The sequence below is a fragment of the Patiria miniata genome, unplaced genomic scaffold (genome assembly GCF_015706575.1).
Source record: "Patiria miniata isolate m_02_andy unplaced genomic scaffold, ASM1570657v1 HiC_scaffold_10, whole genome shotgun sequence".
NCBI classification, from domain to species: domain Eukaryota; kingdom Metazoa; phylum Echinodermata; class Asteroidea; order Valvatida; family Asterinidae; genus Patiria; species Patiria miniata.
The window spans coordinates 10,033,430-10,052,269 of record NW_024037048.1 but is presented as its reverse complement, the minus strand read 5'-3'; the positions used below and the strand labels follow the sequence as shown (position 1 = coordinate 10,052,269).

Here is an 18,840-nt window from a genome sequence, read left to right as displayed (position 1 = left end):
GGTGCAATTTCCCATTACTTGGTGCTCTTTGGTAAAAAAAAATGAGGTGCGGAAATAGAGGGCGCTGTTGGAGCTACCGCGGAACATTTTGGAAAAAAAAAAGATCGACGCGCATGATTAAAATCGACGCGCCCGCTGACCAGAGACAGACTTATTTTTTTTTTGGCCTAATATGAGTTGGTATATTATTGTGACTTACTAAAATAAAAGCCAATTTGATATAACAAAATGAGGCTTTGACTTCCAATTTTTAAAAGTTTTATTTGAAATAGCCAATATCTGATATTTAAATCTCATTTTGGGCTCCTTAATAAAAAAAATTTCATGCAAAAATACCCATGACAGTTTAGCCTTTCCTATTGGTTGAGAGCCCGTCACATGGGTGGTTTTGAACTCGGTGCCGGTAAAACACAGCTGTGTTCTGCGCCACTGCACGCAGTATGCACTGTTCACGCGCTAATCTCCATATAAGGACATTTTAGCACTACGTGTGCGAGGCACATACCATGGACATGGCCAGAGGGGGTTTCACAAAACGTGAAGTTCAATTGTTGAACAAAATCATGGGAGTTTTGTCAGTTTTTTACTTTTGACTGAAAAAGGTATTTATGAATGGGAATAAATATGTGCTTGGTCGTGTTACACAAGTACATTTAAAACTGGCTAAAGGATTGGTTGTGGATAAATCAATTTTTTTTAATTAAAAAACTTGTTCCGAGTTTTGTACCCTCCAGGATTTTTGTATAAATAATTTTATAAATTGTATAAATAATTTTAAACTGCAACTATAAACTGAAACTTATACATTTACTTATGTAAACAAAATGATTGCATAAAACCTTCCGTTTATAATGTTTGTTTTATTGGGCTAAGCCAGGCTCAAATATCCATTTTTGTTTAAATTAAAACTTTTATTATGAAATATCATAAAGTTTGTTTATTCATTATGTATAAAGTATTTTATATTTTTTGAAAACTCAGTGTGAAAATGATTGCACCAACTGCCATCCAGCTGAGAATATTATCACGAGATGGCTCAAGAGTCATCCTGAGAATACAATTTCCATACTTAAGAAAATGTCAAATTTCAACAAATTTTTCAACATCCTCGTAAAAGGATGAACACATAAAGATTCGAACGGAGACTGCACCAAAGACGAAAGGGTTGTCATGTTACAATGCAAAGGCGAACAAACTATATTTCTTTCAATGTGGAAAGGTCATTATAAGTTGACCAGTTTTAAATAATTTATCATAAATGGGGCATTTATTAAAATTTATTAAAATTCTGATATGTAAAGTGAGTGAACTGATATACTTGTGTGTGACATCTTTTTTTAATTTCAAAAAGTTTGTTGTCCTAATTGTCGGGGAAAAGCTTCAGTCTAATGTAGTTCTCTCTTTCCTCCGATCCAGTCAATTGGTCCCATTCGAAGAAAGGAATCTAAAAATAAATGCAAGAAAAAATGATTTCAATATAGAGTTAAAATAAAGGAAAACCAAACATAGCTCTCTGTGTCCAGCAAAAGTATGGGCGTTAAAGGTACAGTCCATCATTTGCACCTGTCCAAAAAGTAACTGACCAAATTACTGTTGAAAAGTTTACTTGGTTTAAAGATAGTAATGGCACTAAACTCCCTGTGAAGTTATTCTTTCTGGCAAGCTGTCGTTTTGAAGAAAACAACGAAAGAAGGCCATTTCCAACGATGCGTCTGAAGGCACATTCTTGGAAATTTCCGTTAGTAGTTTGTTTATTAATTCGACGAAGCGTGCGCAAGCATTGACACGACATGCACGCGCAGTTGCTATAATTTGTCTGTCAAGTGCGTGACCATGGGCGTCGCCAGGATTTCTTCGCGCCTCTTTTTCTTTTCTTTTTGTTTCTTTTCTTCTTCCTTTTTTTTGTTTTTTTGTTTTTTGTTTTTCCAGGGGGGGGGGCAAGTGCCCCCCCTTGGCCCCCCCCCCCTCGCGACGCCCATGTGCGTGACATCACGTAGCTGCAATCGGCTGAATGACGACGTGTCCCGGACACTGAATTCGGGCGCAATTCAAAACATGACTCTGCAAATTTTGATTTCAAATTGAGATCCTAGAATATTGTTTTTCTCAGAGTATACAGCATTCGATGAACTAAACCTTCATCAGGTTAGTTGTTCAGCACCCTTCTTTAGATTTTGAGCACTTTTGTTGCTCCAAACGAACATAACTCCCAAATTACAAATGATGGACTATACCTTTAATATTTAGATTTGTATAAATCCCCACATTTTTCAAATATTCTATCACCAAATAATTTTTTTTACTTTAATAATCTTTATTTCCTTAAAGGGAATATACATCATTTGCTTTTGCTGTGATTTTCAGAAATGGATGGAATTGGGGGGTTGGAAATATATAGCAAATATAGTTACACTGACTTTTTTGAGGTTTTGGGTTCAAAAATGCTATAAAAACCAAGAAAAACAATCATTTTCCTGTAGTCTGGTTCCCTGACTCCATTTAAGAAGAAACAGAGCAGTTTACATATATTGGGGAATTGTAAGGTAAGGGAACCAGTCTAGCTGGCTTGTACCCGTCCATAGGTGTGTAATCGATTGCAAACAAGTGCGATGGTCAACTGGGGCCAGTATTTGAAAAAAAGCCAGTTTTTTCCAACGCTGATCGGCCGATCAGCGTTGGAAATTGATACAAAAATACCACTTTTCTTGAAAATGACAGTATATACTAGGTGCCACGATTTTACAGGATGCTTTACACTGTCATTCACTAACAGCCCAGCAAGGTATTTCAAAATGATTTGGTAGTTTTATTTTTGATGTTTGCAAATGTTGTATTTTCCCTTTAACCAGTTGAGGCCGGGTTTATTTTGACAAGAACGGACTGAGGCACAGGTTTAATATTCACTCGACCACAATGCCAGGCGGGTCAAAGCCATCAGCCTGGGGCTACAGAGTCATATTTCCGGCCTCGGTCGGTGGCTTGCCAACAGATATTTTCCGGCCTCTGTCTTTGTCTGTTTTTTTTTCAGTCATCCGATCTGACTTTCGAACAACTTTTCAGCCTCCGGCGCGAACTGGTTAAATATCATTTTGAAAATCATTTTGAAACATAACCGTCAATAACATACACTGAAGGTACTTGCATAACATACATTTCAAAATTCTGGAATTTGAGGAAATACTGGATACGCAAAATCTCTGTACAACATGAAATATCACTTTTGAGACTCGCGCCAATTGTTGTACTTACTTCGACTGTCTTGTACCCCAGCTTCTGAAGTTGCCGCCTCTTCATAGAATGGAGACCCAGTAACTTCTTGCCATTGAAGTGGAAGTGATTACGGGACCAGACTAATACAGCTATCCTGTGTGTAATATGAAAATCGCAAAGAATTTTATATTGAGCAATACCGTATACAAAATTCATGCATAATTTTTTTTCCAAGCGAAAAACACTGTTAAAATAAGATCTGTAAAACAAAGTTGAAATTTAAGATTACTTTAGCTATTCTAAGCAATAAAGAAAGTAATGTGTAGTATATAGTACACGCAGTGCAATTAGGTTTTTTATTTAAAAATTCTTGTAGACAGAATTTGTCTACTACTCTTTTTTTAATTCCTGAACAAAATATCCCACTTGGACTTTCTTCAATTTCAAAACAAGAATTTTTGTAGAGAATTTGTCAACTTGGTTAAGTATGACAGACCTGTTTCCTCCTAGGTGTGCTGTACATAAAGGCTCCGGGACATCGAATCTTGACGACCAACCAGACGCGGCGTTCTTCCGAGCGAACAAAGCCGCTCTGTCGAACACCAACTTGTCAACTGCCAGTGTCTTGTCCGACGGCGTTTGCGGTTCTCTGGCATTCAAGTGTCTACTTTCAACCATACGTGCTTCTCCAGTAGTTTCTGGTTCATCTGCTATTCTTGTCCCAGTGGAAGTGCTAGATGCAGTTCTATCTCCAGCGGGGTTGCTAGATGCAATTCTATTTCCCGTGGGGTAACTGGAGGCATTTTTATTTCCAGTGGGGTTACTGGATGCAGTTTTATTTCCAGTGGGGTTATCGGATGCAGTTCTATTTCCAGTGGGGTTATGGGATGCAGTTCTGTTTCCAGTGGGGTCACTGGATGCAGTTCTATTTCCAATGTTACTCGATGCAGTTTTATTTACAGTGGGGTTGCTGGATGCAGTTCTATTTCCAGTGGGGTTACTGGATGCAGTTCTGTTTCCATTGAGGTAACTGGATGCTGTTGTGTTTCCAGTGGGGTCACTGGATGCTGTTCTATTTCCAGTGGGGTTTGCTAACCTCCCGTCGTTTTTTCCAGATAAGTTGGTTATCAGGGAAGGGTCAAGATGCACAACTTTGTCCCTCAAAAACTGCGAAGACGACGTTGAAGAACTCCTGAGATCACTGATTGGGATTGGACTGTTATGAGGATCCAAACGAATTTCAATATCTATGGAGAAGCAGAAACACAAAAATATTGATTTTTTTATAAGATTTCTGGCAACTATGGCAAACATAGAATAGTCAATATGTACAAGGGGTTACGCTTTTCAGGAACAATGGTTATAAAATGAAATCGGAAAGTTGTTCATTTACCGGCGGTTTTCATGTGCGGCAGAGTGAAGCCAAGTTTGATGTATTTCTCCCCGCCGAGGACTGACGCAACGGACGAGGCCACCTGTCCCAACAGAGGGCGCCGCGACAACTCGTAGGGAAGGCTGCCAAACATTCTCGGGGAGAACGGTTTTCTCAAGAAAAAATTCTAACAAAATACAAAGATGAAAAGTGGGTTAGTTCACGTCTGTCAACATTGCTAGAAATTTGGGAGTTTTTTTGGCCATGCATTTACTTTTAGCTTGAAGTTGCAAAAGTTATGGGTAGATCTGAGCGTATGCCTACATACCTCAATTACTGAAAAGTGGTATATGACGTGAACTTTGCAGTGTTATTCTTTACCCTAGAGTACCTGAATCCATCAAAATCCATACCCTGTTTTGGAGTATTTCGGCGGATTCAGGATACCTCCACATTGAAAACAGGGGGATTTTGATGGATTCAGGATTGTAAGCCTAGCAGTACTGCAGGATTTTGATGGATTGAGGATACCTCCATATTGAAAACCAGGGATTTTGATGGATTGAGGATTGTAAGCCTAGTGGCACTGAAGGATTTTGATGGATTCAGGATACCTGCATACTGAGCAGTCACCAACACCAACATTTTTGTGCATGAAACAATCGGTGGATTTTGGCGGATTCAGGATACTTTCTAGTAAAAGTGCTCAAGGGGTTGGGTTAACCTTTGACCTTTATACCTTTCCGAGTTGGTTGCCATGGTAATCCGGGCATTCAATTGTGACCGCGCAATGCAACAAGAACATGTCCCTCATCGGATCAATGTTGGACTGCTCGGCATACTCTATATGGGAAACAAAAACAAATCATTAAAACTTGGCCTAGTGGTTAGGGTTTCGTGACTCACGATCAGAGGGTCAGGGTTCGAATCCAGCTGCTGGTCATATGTTGTGTCCTTGGGCAAGCCACTTCACCCCACTTGCCTTTCTCCACCCAGGAGTATAAATGGGTACTGGCATTAGCTGGGGAGTAACCTGTGATGGACTGGCATCCTAGCCATATGTTGTGTCCTTGGACAAGCCACTTTACCCCACTTGCCTTTCTCCACCCAGGAGTATAAATGGGTACCAGCATTAGCTGGGGAGTAACCTGCGATGGACTAGCATCCCATCCAGGGGGAATAGAAATATTCAGTCTCCTGGCCATATGTTGTGTCCTTGGGAAAGCCACTTTACCCCGACTTGCCTCTCTCCACCCAGGAGTATAAATGGGTACCGACATTAGCTGGGAGTAACCTGTGATGGACTAGCATCCCATCCAGGGGGAGTAGAAATATTCAGTCTCCTGGCCATATGTTGTGTCCTTGGGAAAGCCACTTTACCCCAACTTGCCTCTCTCCACCCAGGAGCATAAATGGGTACCGGCATTAGCTGGGGAGTAGCCTGCGATGGACTAGCATCCCATCCAGGGGGAGTAGAAATATTCAGTCTCCTGGCCATATGTTGTGTCCTTGGGAAAGCCACTTTACCCCAACTTGCCTCTCTCCACCCAGGAGCATAAATGGGTACCGGCATTAGCTGGGGAGTAGCCTGCGATGGACTAGCATCCCATCCAGGGGGAATAGAAATATTCAGTCTCCTGGCCATATGTTGTGTCCTTGGGAAAGCCACTTTACCCCAACTTGCCCCTCTCCACCCAGGAGTATAAATGGGTACCAGCATTAGCTGGGGAGTAACCTGCGATGGACTGGCATCCCATCCATGGGGAGTAGAAATATCCCGTCTCCTGGTCATATGTTGTGTCCTGTGGCAAGCCACTTTACCCTACTCAGGGGAACAGAAATATTCTCAGTTGTAAGGGAACTTCTCGAAAGTCTGAACGTTTGAAATGTTCCACCGGGGAACATCGCCTGTTCTAATTGGGAACTTGCGTTGTTCCCACTTGAAACAGCCGGGGAACCCTAACGTTGAATTGTTTGTGTTCTAACCATCTATCTTCAGTAAAAACCTCCGACTGAAGACTAAATTCAGCAGCTCGGCTGGATAAATGTTGAGGTAAGCCAACGACAGAAGCCCAGAGACGAGAAACACCGGGAAGTCTTCAAACTCATCCAGGAGCTCTACCAGCCGACCAATCATCGTCTTGAAGAACTTCTCCGAGTTCTCGGGGTGGTAGTTGAGGGTGGCGAAGGACCAGAGGAATTTGGAGAGGTCTTTGCATCGGCACTCGTGGGATCGCTTGAGGAGGGCGTGTGACCCCGCCCCCAACAGGGCATCGTTGTGGATGTGCAGTGTGGCGTAGGTTAGGAGTATGTGCATGATGGAGGTGATGGGGTAGGTGTGGAGGTGCGGGCTGACGGAGTCTGCGACGTGGTTGAAAAGGTCTCTGTGACCAAAGTAGGCTTGGCGGAAGACCTTGAAAGAAGAAGGTACACAGAAATCAAGTCATCACAAGTCGATCACAAGTCATCACAAATCAATCACAAGTCAATCACAAGTCAATCACAAATCAATCACAAGTCGTCACAAGTCAATCACAAGTCATCAGAAGTCATCACAAGTCATCACAAGTTATCACAAGTCATTACAAGTCATCACAAGTCATCACATGTAATCACTGGTCATCAGAAGTCATCACAAGTCAATCACAAGTCAGTCACAAATCCGTCACAAGTCATCACAAGTCATCACAAGTCATCACACGTCATCACAAGTCATCACAAGCCATCACAAGTCATCACAAGTCCATCACAAGCCATCACAAGTCATCACAAGTCATCACAAGTCATCACAAGTCATCACAAGCCATCACAAGTCATCACAAGTCATCACAAGTCATCACATGTCATCACAAGTTCATCACAAGTCATCACAAGTCATCACAAGTCATCACAAGTCATCACAAGTCATCACAAGTCATCACAAGTCATCACACGTCATCACACGTCATCACAAGCCATCACAAGTCATCACAAGTCATCACAAGTCATCACAAGTTATCACAAGTCATCACAAGTCATTACAAGTGCATCACAAGTCATCACAAGTCATCACAAGTCCATCACAAGTCCATCACAAGTCATTGACAAGTCAGTCACAAATCCATCACAAGTCATCACAAGTCATCACAAGTCATCACAAGTCATCACAAGTCAGTCACAAGTCCATCACAAGTCCATCACAAGTCAATCACAAGTCAGTCACGAATCCATCACAAGTCATCACAAGTCATCACAAGACATCATAAGTCATCACAAATCCACCACAAATCCATCACAAGTCCATCACAAGTCCATCACAAGTCAATCACAAGTCAATCACAAATCCATCACAAGTCCATCACAAGTCATTGACAAGTCAGTCACAAATCCATCACAAGTCATCACAAGTCATCACAAGTCATCACAAGTCATCACAAGTCATCACAAGTCAGTCACAAGTCATCACAAGTCATTACAAGTCCATCACAAGTCATCACAAGTTCATCACAAGTTCATCACAAGTCATCACAAGTCATCACAAGTCCATCACAAGTCATCACAAGCCATCACAAGTCATCACAAGTCCATCACAAGCCATCACAAGTCATCACAAGTCATCACAAGTCATCACAAGTCATCACAAGCCATCACAAGTCATCACAAGTCATCACAAGTCATCACATGTCATCACAAGTTCATCACAAGTCATCACAAGTCATCACAAGTCATCACAAGTCATCACAAGTCATCACAAGTCATCACAAGTCAGTCACAAGTCATCACAAGTCATTACAAGTCCATCACAAGTCATCACAAGTTCATCACAAGTTCATCACAAGTCATCACAAGTCATCACAAGTCCATCACAAGTCCATCACAAGTCCATCACAAGTCATCACAAGTCCATCACAAGTCATCACAAGTCCATCACAAGTCATCACAAGTCATCACAAGTCATCACAAGTCCATCACAAGTCCATCACAAGTCCATCACAAGTCAATCACAAGTCAATCACAAGTCAATCACAAATCCACTACAAGACTCAGTTCCAAGTCAATCACAAGCTAGAAACCCTAATTCCCTAGGCATTTTTGCAAGGATGCAACCTCAATCCTACAAAATGTTAAAACAGCATACAACCTCAATCCTCCAAAATTATCCGTTATTTCTTGAATGTGGTCCTTGGAGGGGTGACCACTGCCTCAATCCTCCATTAATCACTGTCAATAGTGAGGCAGAGCCAGTGACATCCTGGAGCAGTGCGGAGGATTTCAAGTGTAATCTGGCCATAGAGCATCCTTCAAAATCAGCAACACGTTTTGGCCATATAGCCTCAATCCTGCAAAATCCTTCATTTCGCAAAGAGAATTTTGGAGGATTTGGGAATGTTTGTTACAAAGGCATTCCTTTGTAACTGTTCATCTCCTGATACTTGTGACTGGACTTGTGATGGACTCGTGATGTCCTCAACTACTTTACAATACATTGAGGACGCCTACCTTTAACATGCCAACAAGATAAAAACTGTGAATGCAATCCACCGGCTGAGATTGTATCTTCATAGCCAGAGCACTGACAACCGAGGGTTTCAAGTTAGTCTTGGATTTGAAGAAACCTTGGCAGACAGTCCCAAGCTCCGTCAAAGTGAACGAGTCCAAGTGCTTCAGGACGAGATCTTGGAGATTGTCACGTAAGCTTTCCTGGCAAAATCGGTTTTCTCCGATCAAATACATCAACTGGACGACTTGGTGTTTGGTCAGTTGGTCCGCCCTTGGCTCAATCTGACTGAAAATATTGGTATTTAACGATTTGACTTTGAGACCGATAAGCCTCCACGCGTCGCAAACCAACAAGGAGGTCGGGACGTCCCAATTTGCGAATCGGCTCTCGCATTCTGACAAAAATATCGGGACGGCCGAAATCTTGGCCCGAACTTGAACCCTTGCAAATAGCACCAGAACTTTCACAAATTCGTCGGTGGGAAGTTGAGGACAGCGCTGGCTGAGAAACTCAGTGAACTCAATGAATCTGGTGTCGCTCGCTAATCCTAAGAGAAACTCATCGCTACACTGGAGGAAAGTTTCTAAGAGTTGTCGCAAGTCTAGCTCGCCGATTCCAGTTTCAAGCTTAAACTGTTCCAAGAAGATTCCAACTTGCTTTGACCGGCTTTCGGAACCGATTTCTTCCCTTGCAACTTGTGGGGAGATAACAGCAGTGTCGCTGTATTCATCAGCCTCCCTGTAAAAAAGTCTGGGCGTCAGTTTCGGATGGAATACCTCCTTCCTGGCTCCGTCGTCCCCCAGCACCCATCCTTCTCCCAATTGTCGGAAGACGACTGGATCTAAGTGTGTCCCGTAATTGATATAAGAACGCTTCCTGAATTGTTCACTATTAGAGTTTGCGTTGTTTCGGTTGTCCCCTTGCTCATCGGTTCTAAAGGAAGAAATGTCGACGTGAAATAACCCGGGCTGAAATTGTTCTTCACGCCGTGAATCAGCAAGTTTACTGCTTGTAAGCCTGCAGTCGCTGGTCGCAACTACCAAGTGTTGTGTATCACTGCAAAACCAGCTTTTTCTCGTGTGTAAAGCCGATAGCGTTCTACTCCGGGCAAATGTTGGTTTACTGAAACACATAGGTCCACGAAGCAAACGGACAACATGGTGTGGTCGTCTCCAACTCATTCTGAAATCAACTGTCAAATATAATGAAAGTTAGATTTAGATACTGCAGTGCATGTGTAATATTAACATCAATAATCTCTTCCTAACTGAAAGAATAATAATCCTCCAAATAGCCTACATGTAGATCTCTGCTTGTTACTACTACTAGGCACAACATAAGCATGATAAAATTGTAAAATATCCTGGTCATTCCTTGATGTACCGGTTTTCAAGGGTGTAAGGATTCATTTCAAGCAAGAGAAAAACACCGACATAGTCTTCAGTTTCCAATTTTTTGGGCTGGCGGTGGAACACTTACTGCACACACAAAAAATGAACTGGTTGTGTGGTACGAATCTGTGGCCTGTGGGAGTGTGTCGCTAGGCCTACGAGGTCAAACCTCGAAAACTTAATGCCTCGATAACTAGGAACATGTACACGGACGATACATGGACATTGAATCTGAAAATGTTCTGTGCGGGGCGATCAGGGTATTAAACTTGCACCACCCACCCCCCCACAAAACTCCCCCGCCCATGTCCATGACTCCTGCAAACCCCCCCCCCCCCCCTTCGCACCCCCCCCCCCCCCCCCCCCCCCCCTCCCCGGGCTCCATGCCGACCGACCATGCCGATTTCCAACACACACACCCGGTAGAATTAGACGTCCATGGGTATAACTAACCCTCATTCAAATTTTCTTATACACAGATTCCTACAAGTACAAGATCAACATTAAATCACCTCCTCCATGCACAAAAAAATTTGACAAGAAGACGACTTCTCAAGTCAGCGGCCACCACAAAAAACACCCGGGCCAACACTCACTGTAAACGCGCATTGTTCTAAAAGTTAACGGTGTTTGTGAAGAGCGCCCTCCATAGGTGCAGTAGAGACATCACACAATACACATCACATTGGTTCGTTTTGCGACGGAAGGTAAGCGAAAACAGTCGATTTCCCGACGATTTCTACTTCATTACTGGGAGTTATAAGTTGATCATATAATGTCATATGATGTGATAAAGGTCTGCCATAAGTTTCGAAGTTATAATGTGCATTGTGATATTACAAATGAAGAGTTTAAATGTGAACTAAAGTTGAAACCGAAACACATTGCACCGACAATGCGACATGATAGAATATTGACAGGAAGATGGGCGGGGATAGCAAGATGCCGGGGGGGGGGGGGGTGTTATCTTCGTACTAATTTTCTAAATATGAGAAATTAATGTTAACTTATTTGAGTGTTCTCCCTTCTTTCTTAAGAATGCTCTGTCAGGCTGATTGACTTAGGCAGTGGCAGTGATAATTTTACTTGTCATTTCTGATTTTACAGATCCAAGATTCGCAAGAACTAGATGATTCTGCCCCGATGTTTCTGACGTTTCTAGGGTTGTTTCAGCTGTTCATGATGTCGTCAGCGACTAATGGCCCATCATCAGAAGCTGACAGTGAGCAGACTCAGCAGAGTGGGGAGGCGGAGCCAGGCACTAGCCGAGGGCCGGATGATGAAGAGGGCGAAAATTTGGAGGACGTAGCTGCGGACATCTATGGTATAAGGCCGAGTTAGAAAAATTAGACAGTGGATATATTGCCGGCGGTAATCCCGGCAAGCTAACGTTTACTAAAGGTTTGCCGGCGGCAATCCCTATCAACAGAGGGCGCTGTACTCTCTAAGATAGGGTTGAATTATAAGATATATTAAATTACCACCAACGGTTGTGTAGCACCTGTGGTCTAGTGGATAAATAACGGATCTCATGAGCGGGAAGACCCAAGTTCGATCCCTGCTGGCGACAAGGGTTTTTTTTTCCCCATCCCCCAAAAATAAGAATATTCTTCTTTTATTATTTTAACATGTCTCAAACATTTTATTGCTGAGTACTAGGCCCTATTACATTTTCTTTTTCAGATTTGTGGCTCTGGAGGATTTTTTTAAGATAGTGGATATTTTGCCGGAGGTAATGACGGCAAACTAACGATTACTAAAGGTTTGCCGATGGTAATCCATATCAACAGAGGGCGCTGTACTCTTTAAAATAGGGCTGAATTATAAGATGTATTAAATTCCCACCAAAAGTTGTGTAGCACGTTTGGTGTAATGGTTAAGCAAAGGCTCTAGTAAGCGGGATAACTCGCGTTCGATTCCGACCGCACCACATTTTAAAGTTTATTTTTCTCATCCCCCAAAAATAAGAATATTCTTCTTTTATTATTTTAATATGTCTCAAACATTTTATTGCTGAGTATTACATTTTCTTTTTCAGATTTGTGGCTCTGGAGGATTTTTTTTAAAGGGAAATAAAGTCCCAAATTTGTGAAATGGTCTGATTCCCATAATGTGAATACGAAGGTACGACGATAATGTTGGCATGGAACCAGACTAAAATTTGTCACCGGAAAATGTCTAATTAAAAAAAAACAGTAACTGCGCACGTTCAGTGCGTATCCATTACTCAAGCTAGAGAAACTCCAACTCCTTTGCTCATCGGGAATTTGACATTGAATGATTCACGAATTAAAGGATCGACTTAAAACAGAACAAAACTGACTAAAATATAAACAAAATTTGATGATATCGGCAGCTGTGTTTAGGCCAAATTTCACGGCCTCTGCAATTTTGAGACCGCTGGCAACAACGTGCATTGACCTTCAGCGCTACATGTCAAATTCCTGATAAGCATTGGAGCTGGAGTTTCTCAAGCTAGCTTTATGTACAATTTTGTTGGAAACAAATGAAAAGATAATAAATTGACAACATAATTTGCAAGAAATATTGCAAACGTATGAATTAAAAAACAAAAAAGCAGAATGGCATGGGGAAAAAGGGGGGGGGTTGAAAAACTGGTTAACTTCTTTTAATGTGTACTTCTTTTGGGGAAATTTTAAGGACAGATGTTTTACTTTCCGAGGCCCAAAAATTGGGAATTGAAATACTGTACCTCCATCAGATTTTGTCCGATTCCCATATTTCATACATCGTTGTAAAGACCCTAACCCCCTAGGCCCTTGTTGCTTACAACCATCCTCAATCCTCCAAAATCCTCCAAAATTTTGCAACTCCGCCTAAATTTTTAAAAATTGTCAGACAGTCCTGCCTCTAAATGCATTCATCCTCAATCCTCCAAAATCCTCCAAAATCCTCCTCATCCCAAAATTTTGCACTCGTGTTTAAATGAAGGATAACCCACGCCAAATCCTTCAAAATCATCAGACAGTCCTGCCTCAAAATGCATTCATCCTCAATCCTCCAAACTCCTCTTGTGCTTCAATCACCATTCATCCTCAATCCTCCAAAAACCTCATGTGCTTCAATCACCATTCATCCTCAATCCTCCAGAATCCTCATTTGATTCAATCACCACTCATCCTCAATCCTCTAGAATCCTCCAAAACCGCCAGGAGGATTTTGGAGGAGTGAGGTGCGTCTTAAGACATACTGTTGCACTGTGGTGTGTCTTAAGACGCACCGTTGGAAAGGCCTTCTTTTGTTGATTACTTCAAAATGATAGCTTGCCAGAAAGATTAATTTCACAGCGAGTTTAGTCCCCTTACTATCTTTCAACCAGTATGTTTTTCAACAATAATACGCCAGTTACTTTTTCGGATAGCTGCAAATGATGGACTATAGCTTTAATGTCCTTTCCAATGAACCCAATATCCCTATCCGTATATCACTTATCGTCTTCTTTTTGTCGTCAGATTTGATCAAGGACATCCGAGACCCAGAGAAACCCAACACCTTGGAAGAACTGGAGGTCGTCTTTGAGGAAGGGGTCAAAGTTCACCCAGTCAAGGGTCAGTCCGATAGGTACATCATCCGTGTAGAGTTCAAGCCAACGGTCCCGCATTGTTCACTTGCAACGTTGATCGGTAAGCCACATTTGATAACAAACTAACTTCGGTTTCAGTTTAATTTTTCTAGCAGGCCCATCAATTTGTAACAGGCTCAGCACTGTCCATGTCAAGTAAGAGATTATGTAGTTTGAATTTCATCCTATTTTATACCTGCTTATAAAGATTGGAACAGTTATGTGTTAGGCCAAAAAAAAAAAAGTCGGTCTCTGGTCAGACCGAAGTTCCGGAATTGATGCGGCGACGCGTTTTTTTTTTGGGGGGGGGTTTCAAGCTTGTATTGTACAGACAAGGTGGGTACTATTTTGCTTTTTTGTGTCCTCATTATACATTGGTGTCCTCCATAATTTGACTTGGTGCCCTTTATCATTTGCCTCGGTGCAATTTCCCCATTCCTTGTTTGCTCGTACCCCCTGCCCTGCAAACAGGGCGCTGGTAAGGGCTGATGAGTTTCACAGAATCTTGTGAAGGAAGTACAGATTGACCTTCGCATGCAGCTAGCGCGCGCTACGCATGATGGGCACCGGAAGCTAGTTTGTGTGACGCGTTCTACGTCACAGGTCACGTAAATCTATCCAACGAGAGCTCAAATGCTGTCAGCCCTTACCAGCGTCCTGTTTGCAGGGCAGGGGTACGAGCGAACATTCCTTGGTGCTCCTTGGTACAAAAATTTGAGGAGGCGCAGCAATAGAGGGTTGTAGCTTCTGTGTTAATTTGAAGAAAAAAAAGGTTGACACGCATGATTAAAATCGACGCGCGCGCTGACCAGAGACCGAGTATTTTTTTTTTTGGCCTTAGACACAATCTGAGACTTCGTCTTTTCTGTTTTGGAATGTCTTCTGCTGCTGTTTCTTTTCTGCTGGTAAATATTTTGTAAACAGTTTATATACATTGTTAGGTTAACTTAGGTAACATACAAACATCACAAAACAAAACTATCAAATTATTATGATATACCTTACTTGACTGTTAGTGAATAATAGTCTCACGCATCCTGTGAAATCATGGCACCTGGTGTGCTGTCATTTTCAAGAAACTTAGTGGAAACTTTGTATCAATTTCCAACGATGGTCTGCCAACCATCGTTGGAAAAAATACTGTCCCCAGTTTACCAAATTTAGTTAGTCCACATTTTGTTTGCAATCGGTTACACATCCGTGAACAGGTGCAAGCCAGCTAGTCTGGTTCCCTGACCTGTCAATTCCCCGGCGTCTATAAATTGCCTTGTTTTGCCTGAGGTAGGGTCAGAGAACCAGACTACAAGTACAGCAGTTTTTCACAAAACATTAAACAGGTCAGTGTAACAATATTTGCTAGAAAATACTAACCCCAAATCCATCCATTTCTGAAAATTACAGCAAAAGCAAATGTTGTATAACCTTAAAAAGTTTCTCAGTATTTCTTATCTGTTTGCAAATGCCTTGTATATAGTTAATTTCAAAAACCCCTATTCATCTACTATTGAATTCTTTCATGGTTTATCCTTTGTTTCAGGTTTGTGTATTAGGGTAAAACTGGATCGGAGTCTTCCACAGAAACAAAAGGTAATGTTTTATAATAATACTGTAAAAAGGTCTTCAGTTTTTTCAAAGATTTCAGTCCAAAAGATTCTCCTTTTGGGGGTGGGGTGGGGATCGTCTGTTCTTTACTTGATCAACATGATCAAAAAGATGAAAGGTATAGTCCATCATTTGTAATTTGTGCATTTTGTTCATTTGAGGCAACAAACGTGCTCAAGATCTAAAGAAGGGTGCTGAACAACTAACCTGATGAAGTTTCAGCTCAGCTTCAGCTGTATATTCCGAGAAAACAGCACTCTAGGATCTCGATTTCAAATCAAAAGTTGCTGAATCATGTGTTGAATTGGACCTGAATTCAGCGTCCGAGACACGTTCTCACTGAGCCGATTGCTGCTACGCTATGTCGTGCACCGGTCTGACGAATTATAGCTACCGCGCGCATGTGTGCGTCGTGTCAACGCTTGCGCGCACTTCACCGAATAAAAAAAACGAACTGCTAACGGAAATTTCCAACGGTGCGTCTAAGGACGCATCGTTGGAAAGGCCTTCTTTCGTTGATTTCTTCAAAATGACAGCTTGCCAGAAAGAACAATTTCACAGGGAGTTTAGTCCCCTTACTATCTTTCTACCAAGTACGTTTTTCAACAATAATTACGTCAGTTACTTTTTGGATAGCTGCAAATGATGGACTATAGCTTTAAGAATGGTCACCTCCATTTTTGTCTTTCTCTTGCATCAGGTTGACATTTTTATCACCAAGGGAACACATGCGACAGAAAATGAAAGTAAGTACAAGTATTTTGTGAAATCAACAGGCCATTATTTTTATCATTTATAGCTCATCAAAGAATAATGTTTATTTTAATTGCTCAAAAAATTTGGACCTTTAAAAATTCTTAAAAAGGAATGTACAACATTTGCTTTTGCTGCAATTTTCAGAAATAAATGGATTTGGAGGATTAGTATGTTACAGCAAATATTGTTGAACTGACTTGTTTCATGTTTTGGGTTTGTAGATGCTTGAAAATCCAAGAAAACCAATCATGTTCTTGTAGTCTGGTTCCCTGACCCCACTTACGATGAAACAGAGCAATTTATAGACTTTGGGGAATTGTAAGGTCAGAGAATCAGTCTAGCAGGCTTTGTACTCCTTCACAGTTGTGTGATCAATTGCAAAGAAAATGCGAAATAACTAAATTTGAAAAATTAGAAGCAGTTTTTGTAAAAAAGCCAGTTTTCTCCAGCACTGGTCGGCCGACCAGCGTTGGAAAAATACAAGTTATATAAAATACAAAATGTCAGCACACCAGGAGCTACGATTTTACAGGATGCTTTTGACTGTCGTTCCCTAATAGTCCAGTTAAGTATTTTGTGATAATGTGATCATTTCGTTTTTGTAAGTTTGCAAATGTTGTATCTTCACTTTAAAAAAAGAATATGAATAACAATGTGAAAATATTATTTCACTCCATATTTCAACTGGAATCAAGCCTGCTCCTTTTACGTGTAAGAAAATTTGGTTAAAGGTAGAGTCCATCATTTGTAATTTGTGCATTTTGTTCATTTGAAGCAACAAAAGTGCTCAAGATCTAAAGAAGGGTGCTGAACAACTAACCTGATGAAGTTTCAGCTCAGCTTTAGCTGTATATTTCGAGAAAAACAACATTCTAGGATCTCGATTTCAAATCAAAAGTTGCTAAATCATGTTTTGAATTGGGCCTGAATTCATCATCCGAGACACGTTCTCACTGAGCCAATTGCAGCTACGCGATGTCGCGCACTGATCCGACGAATTATAGCAACTGCGCGTGCATGTGCGTCGTGCCAATGCTTGCGCGCGCTTCGCCGAATAACAACTAATTTGAATTTCCTACGGTGCTAAGAAGCACCGTTGGAAAGGCCTGCTTTTGTTGATTTCTTCAAAATGACAGCTTGCCAGAAAGAATAATTTCACAGGGAGTTTAATCCACTTACTATCGTTCAACCAAGTATGTTTTTCAACAATAATTACGCCAGTTACTTTTTGGATAGCTGTAAATGATGGACTCTGGCTTTAACGCAATTTCACTTTTTTTCTGTAGTTAATAAACAAATCAACGACAAGGAGAGGATAGCCGCAGCCATGGAGAACCCTAACCTGAAGGAACTCGTTGAGAAATGTGTGGCAGAGGACGACACTTGAAACAACTTGTACAAACTGTAACCCATATACTAGCCAAAGCCATAAATTATGGCTTTGTAAAACATGGACAATTTTGTTCGATAGAGGGCCAGTCCGTAGTCCATCGTGTACCTCACCGACTAACTGTTACTTGTGAGCTGGGCAGTGCTATTGTATAGGATTACCCTGTAGCACCAATGAATGGGTTTCTGCCCATTATGTACACTATAAGTTATCGTGCGAAAGCGAGTAGAACACGGAATAAAGTAGTGCGTCTGTGTCCCACATACCACAAGGGCCAAGTTCGGGCAAGGACCATTATTAGTCGACTAGTGGTTGATTTGTGACGTACCTTACGCCTGCGCACTGATAGCAACATGCGAACGTCTCTAGTCAAACGCTGGTCAAAATGTCATCGCAAAACTTCTGGATCCTGGCTCTCTGCTAGCGTTATGAATGCGCGCGGCTATTGGTTACCAGCGATGCAACCAACCCCAGTAGGCTGGTTCCAAATAGTCGACTAGCGTAGTCAACCACCGTTGACTAGACAGAGTTCGGGCAAACGTTAGTTAACCATTGGTCTACTATAGTCCTTGCGCAAACTTGGCCAAGGCTGAAGGCCAAGTGGTATGTGGGACACAGACGCACTACATTATCCATGTTTCACGAGCGCGAGTGCGATAACGAATTTATCTTCAAGCAAACTTGACGCACAGTTCAGATGGAACTAGCATGCTTGACGCGAAGCTTTTTAGCAGTTGGAATGTCGCTAGTAACTTGGAATGGCGCAATACGCAGGGTGCGATATAGACCATGCCATACAGTATAATATCAGACTGTTGTTGCCATGGATCGACCAATCAGAATCAAGGATTCAAGTTTGCTTGAAGATAAAGATACATGAAACGACCTCAAACAAAGCCAACTTTACTAATTTTGCTTTGTTTTGTTATGTACCGCCATTGCAAGTATACAAGCGTATGTTCAGTCAGAACTTTTTCCCCCATGATCAAAACCGGGTAATATTTGCAAGCGATGTATCATATAAATTCCGCTAAAAGTTGGTGTTGGTTTTTTTCT

General features: G+C 41.6%; 2 protein-coding genes across 2 annotated transcripts; one reads left to right on the top strand and one right to left on the bottom strand.

Annotated features, from left to right (window-relative positions):
• Positions 1–235: 235 nt before the first annotated feature.
• Positions 236–11,074, bottom strand: LOC119737594 (FAST kinase domain-containing protein 5, mitochondrial-like). The gene is made up of 8 exons (XM_038212053.1): positions 10,966–11,074; positions 9,062–10,254; positions 6,569–6,995; positions 5,322–5,425; positions 4,604–4,769; positions 3,707–4,457; positions 3,250–3,364; positions 236–1,444 (listed from the first exon to the last, which is right to left on the bottom strand). The coding sequence occupies exons 2-8, from the start codon at positions 10,241–10,243 to the stop codon at positions 1,361–1,363; spliced, it is 2,829 nt and encodes a 942-aa protein (XP_038067981.1). The 5' UTR covers positions 10,244–10,254; positions 10,966–11,074; the 3' UTR covers positions 236–1,360.
• Positions 11,075–11,096: 22 nt separating this feature from the next.
• Positions 11,097–17,878, top strand: LOC119737603 (cytosolic iron-sulfur assembly component 2A-like). Its single transcript, XM_038212065.1, has 6 exons — positions 11,097–11,160; positions 11,561–11,777; positions 13,927–14,097; positions 15,574–15,623; positions 16,339–16,384; positions 17,681–17,878. Exons 2-6 carry the CDS (start codon positions 11,597–11,599, stop codon positions 17,779–17,781), a joined length of 549 nt encoding a protein of 182 aa, XP_038067993.1. The 5' UTR covers positions 11,097–11,160; positions 11,561–11,596; the 3' UTR covers positions 17,782–17,878.
• The last annotated feature ends 962 nt before the right edge of the window (positions 17,879–18,840 follow it).

Excerpts from the sequence above, each read along its gene's own strand:
- LOC119737594 (XM_038212053.1), bottom strand. The coding sequence starts at position 10,243 with ATGAGTTGGAGACGACCACACCATGTTGTCCGTTTGCTTCGTGGACCT. Across the intron at positions 6,996-9,061 it reads ATCTTGTTGGCATGTTAAAG|GTCTTCCGCCAAGCCTACTT; the intron begins GTAGGCGTCCTC and ends TCTTCTTTCAAG. Across the intron at positions 4,458-4,603 it reads GCCGCACATGAAAACCGCCG|ATATTGAAATTCGTTTGGAT; the intron begins GTAAATGAACAA and ends GCTTCTCCATAG.
- LOC119737603 (XM_038212065.1), top strand. The coding sequence starts at position 11,597 with ATGTTTCTGACGTTTCTAGGGTTGTTTCAGCTGTTCATGATGTCGTCA. Across the intron at positions 14,098-15,573 it reads TTCACTTGCAACGTTGATCG|GTTTGTGTATTAGGGTAAAA; the intron begins GTAAGCCACATT and ends CCTTTGTTTCAG. Across the intron at positions 16,385-17,680 it reads ACATGCGACAGAAAATGAAA|TTAATAAACAAATCAACGAC; the intron begins GTAAGTACAAGT and ends TTTTTTCTGTAG.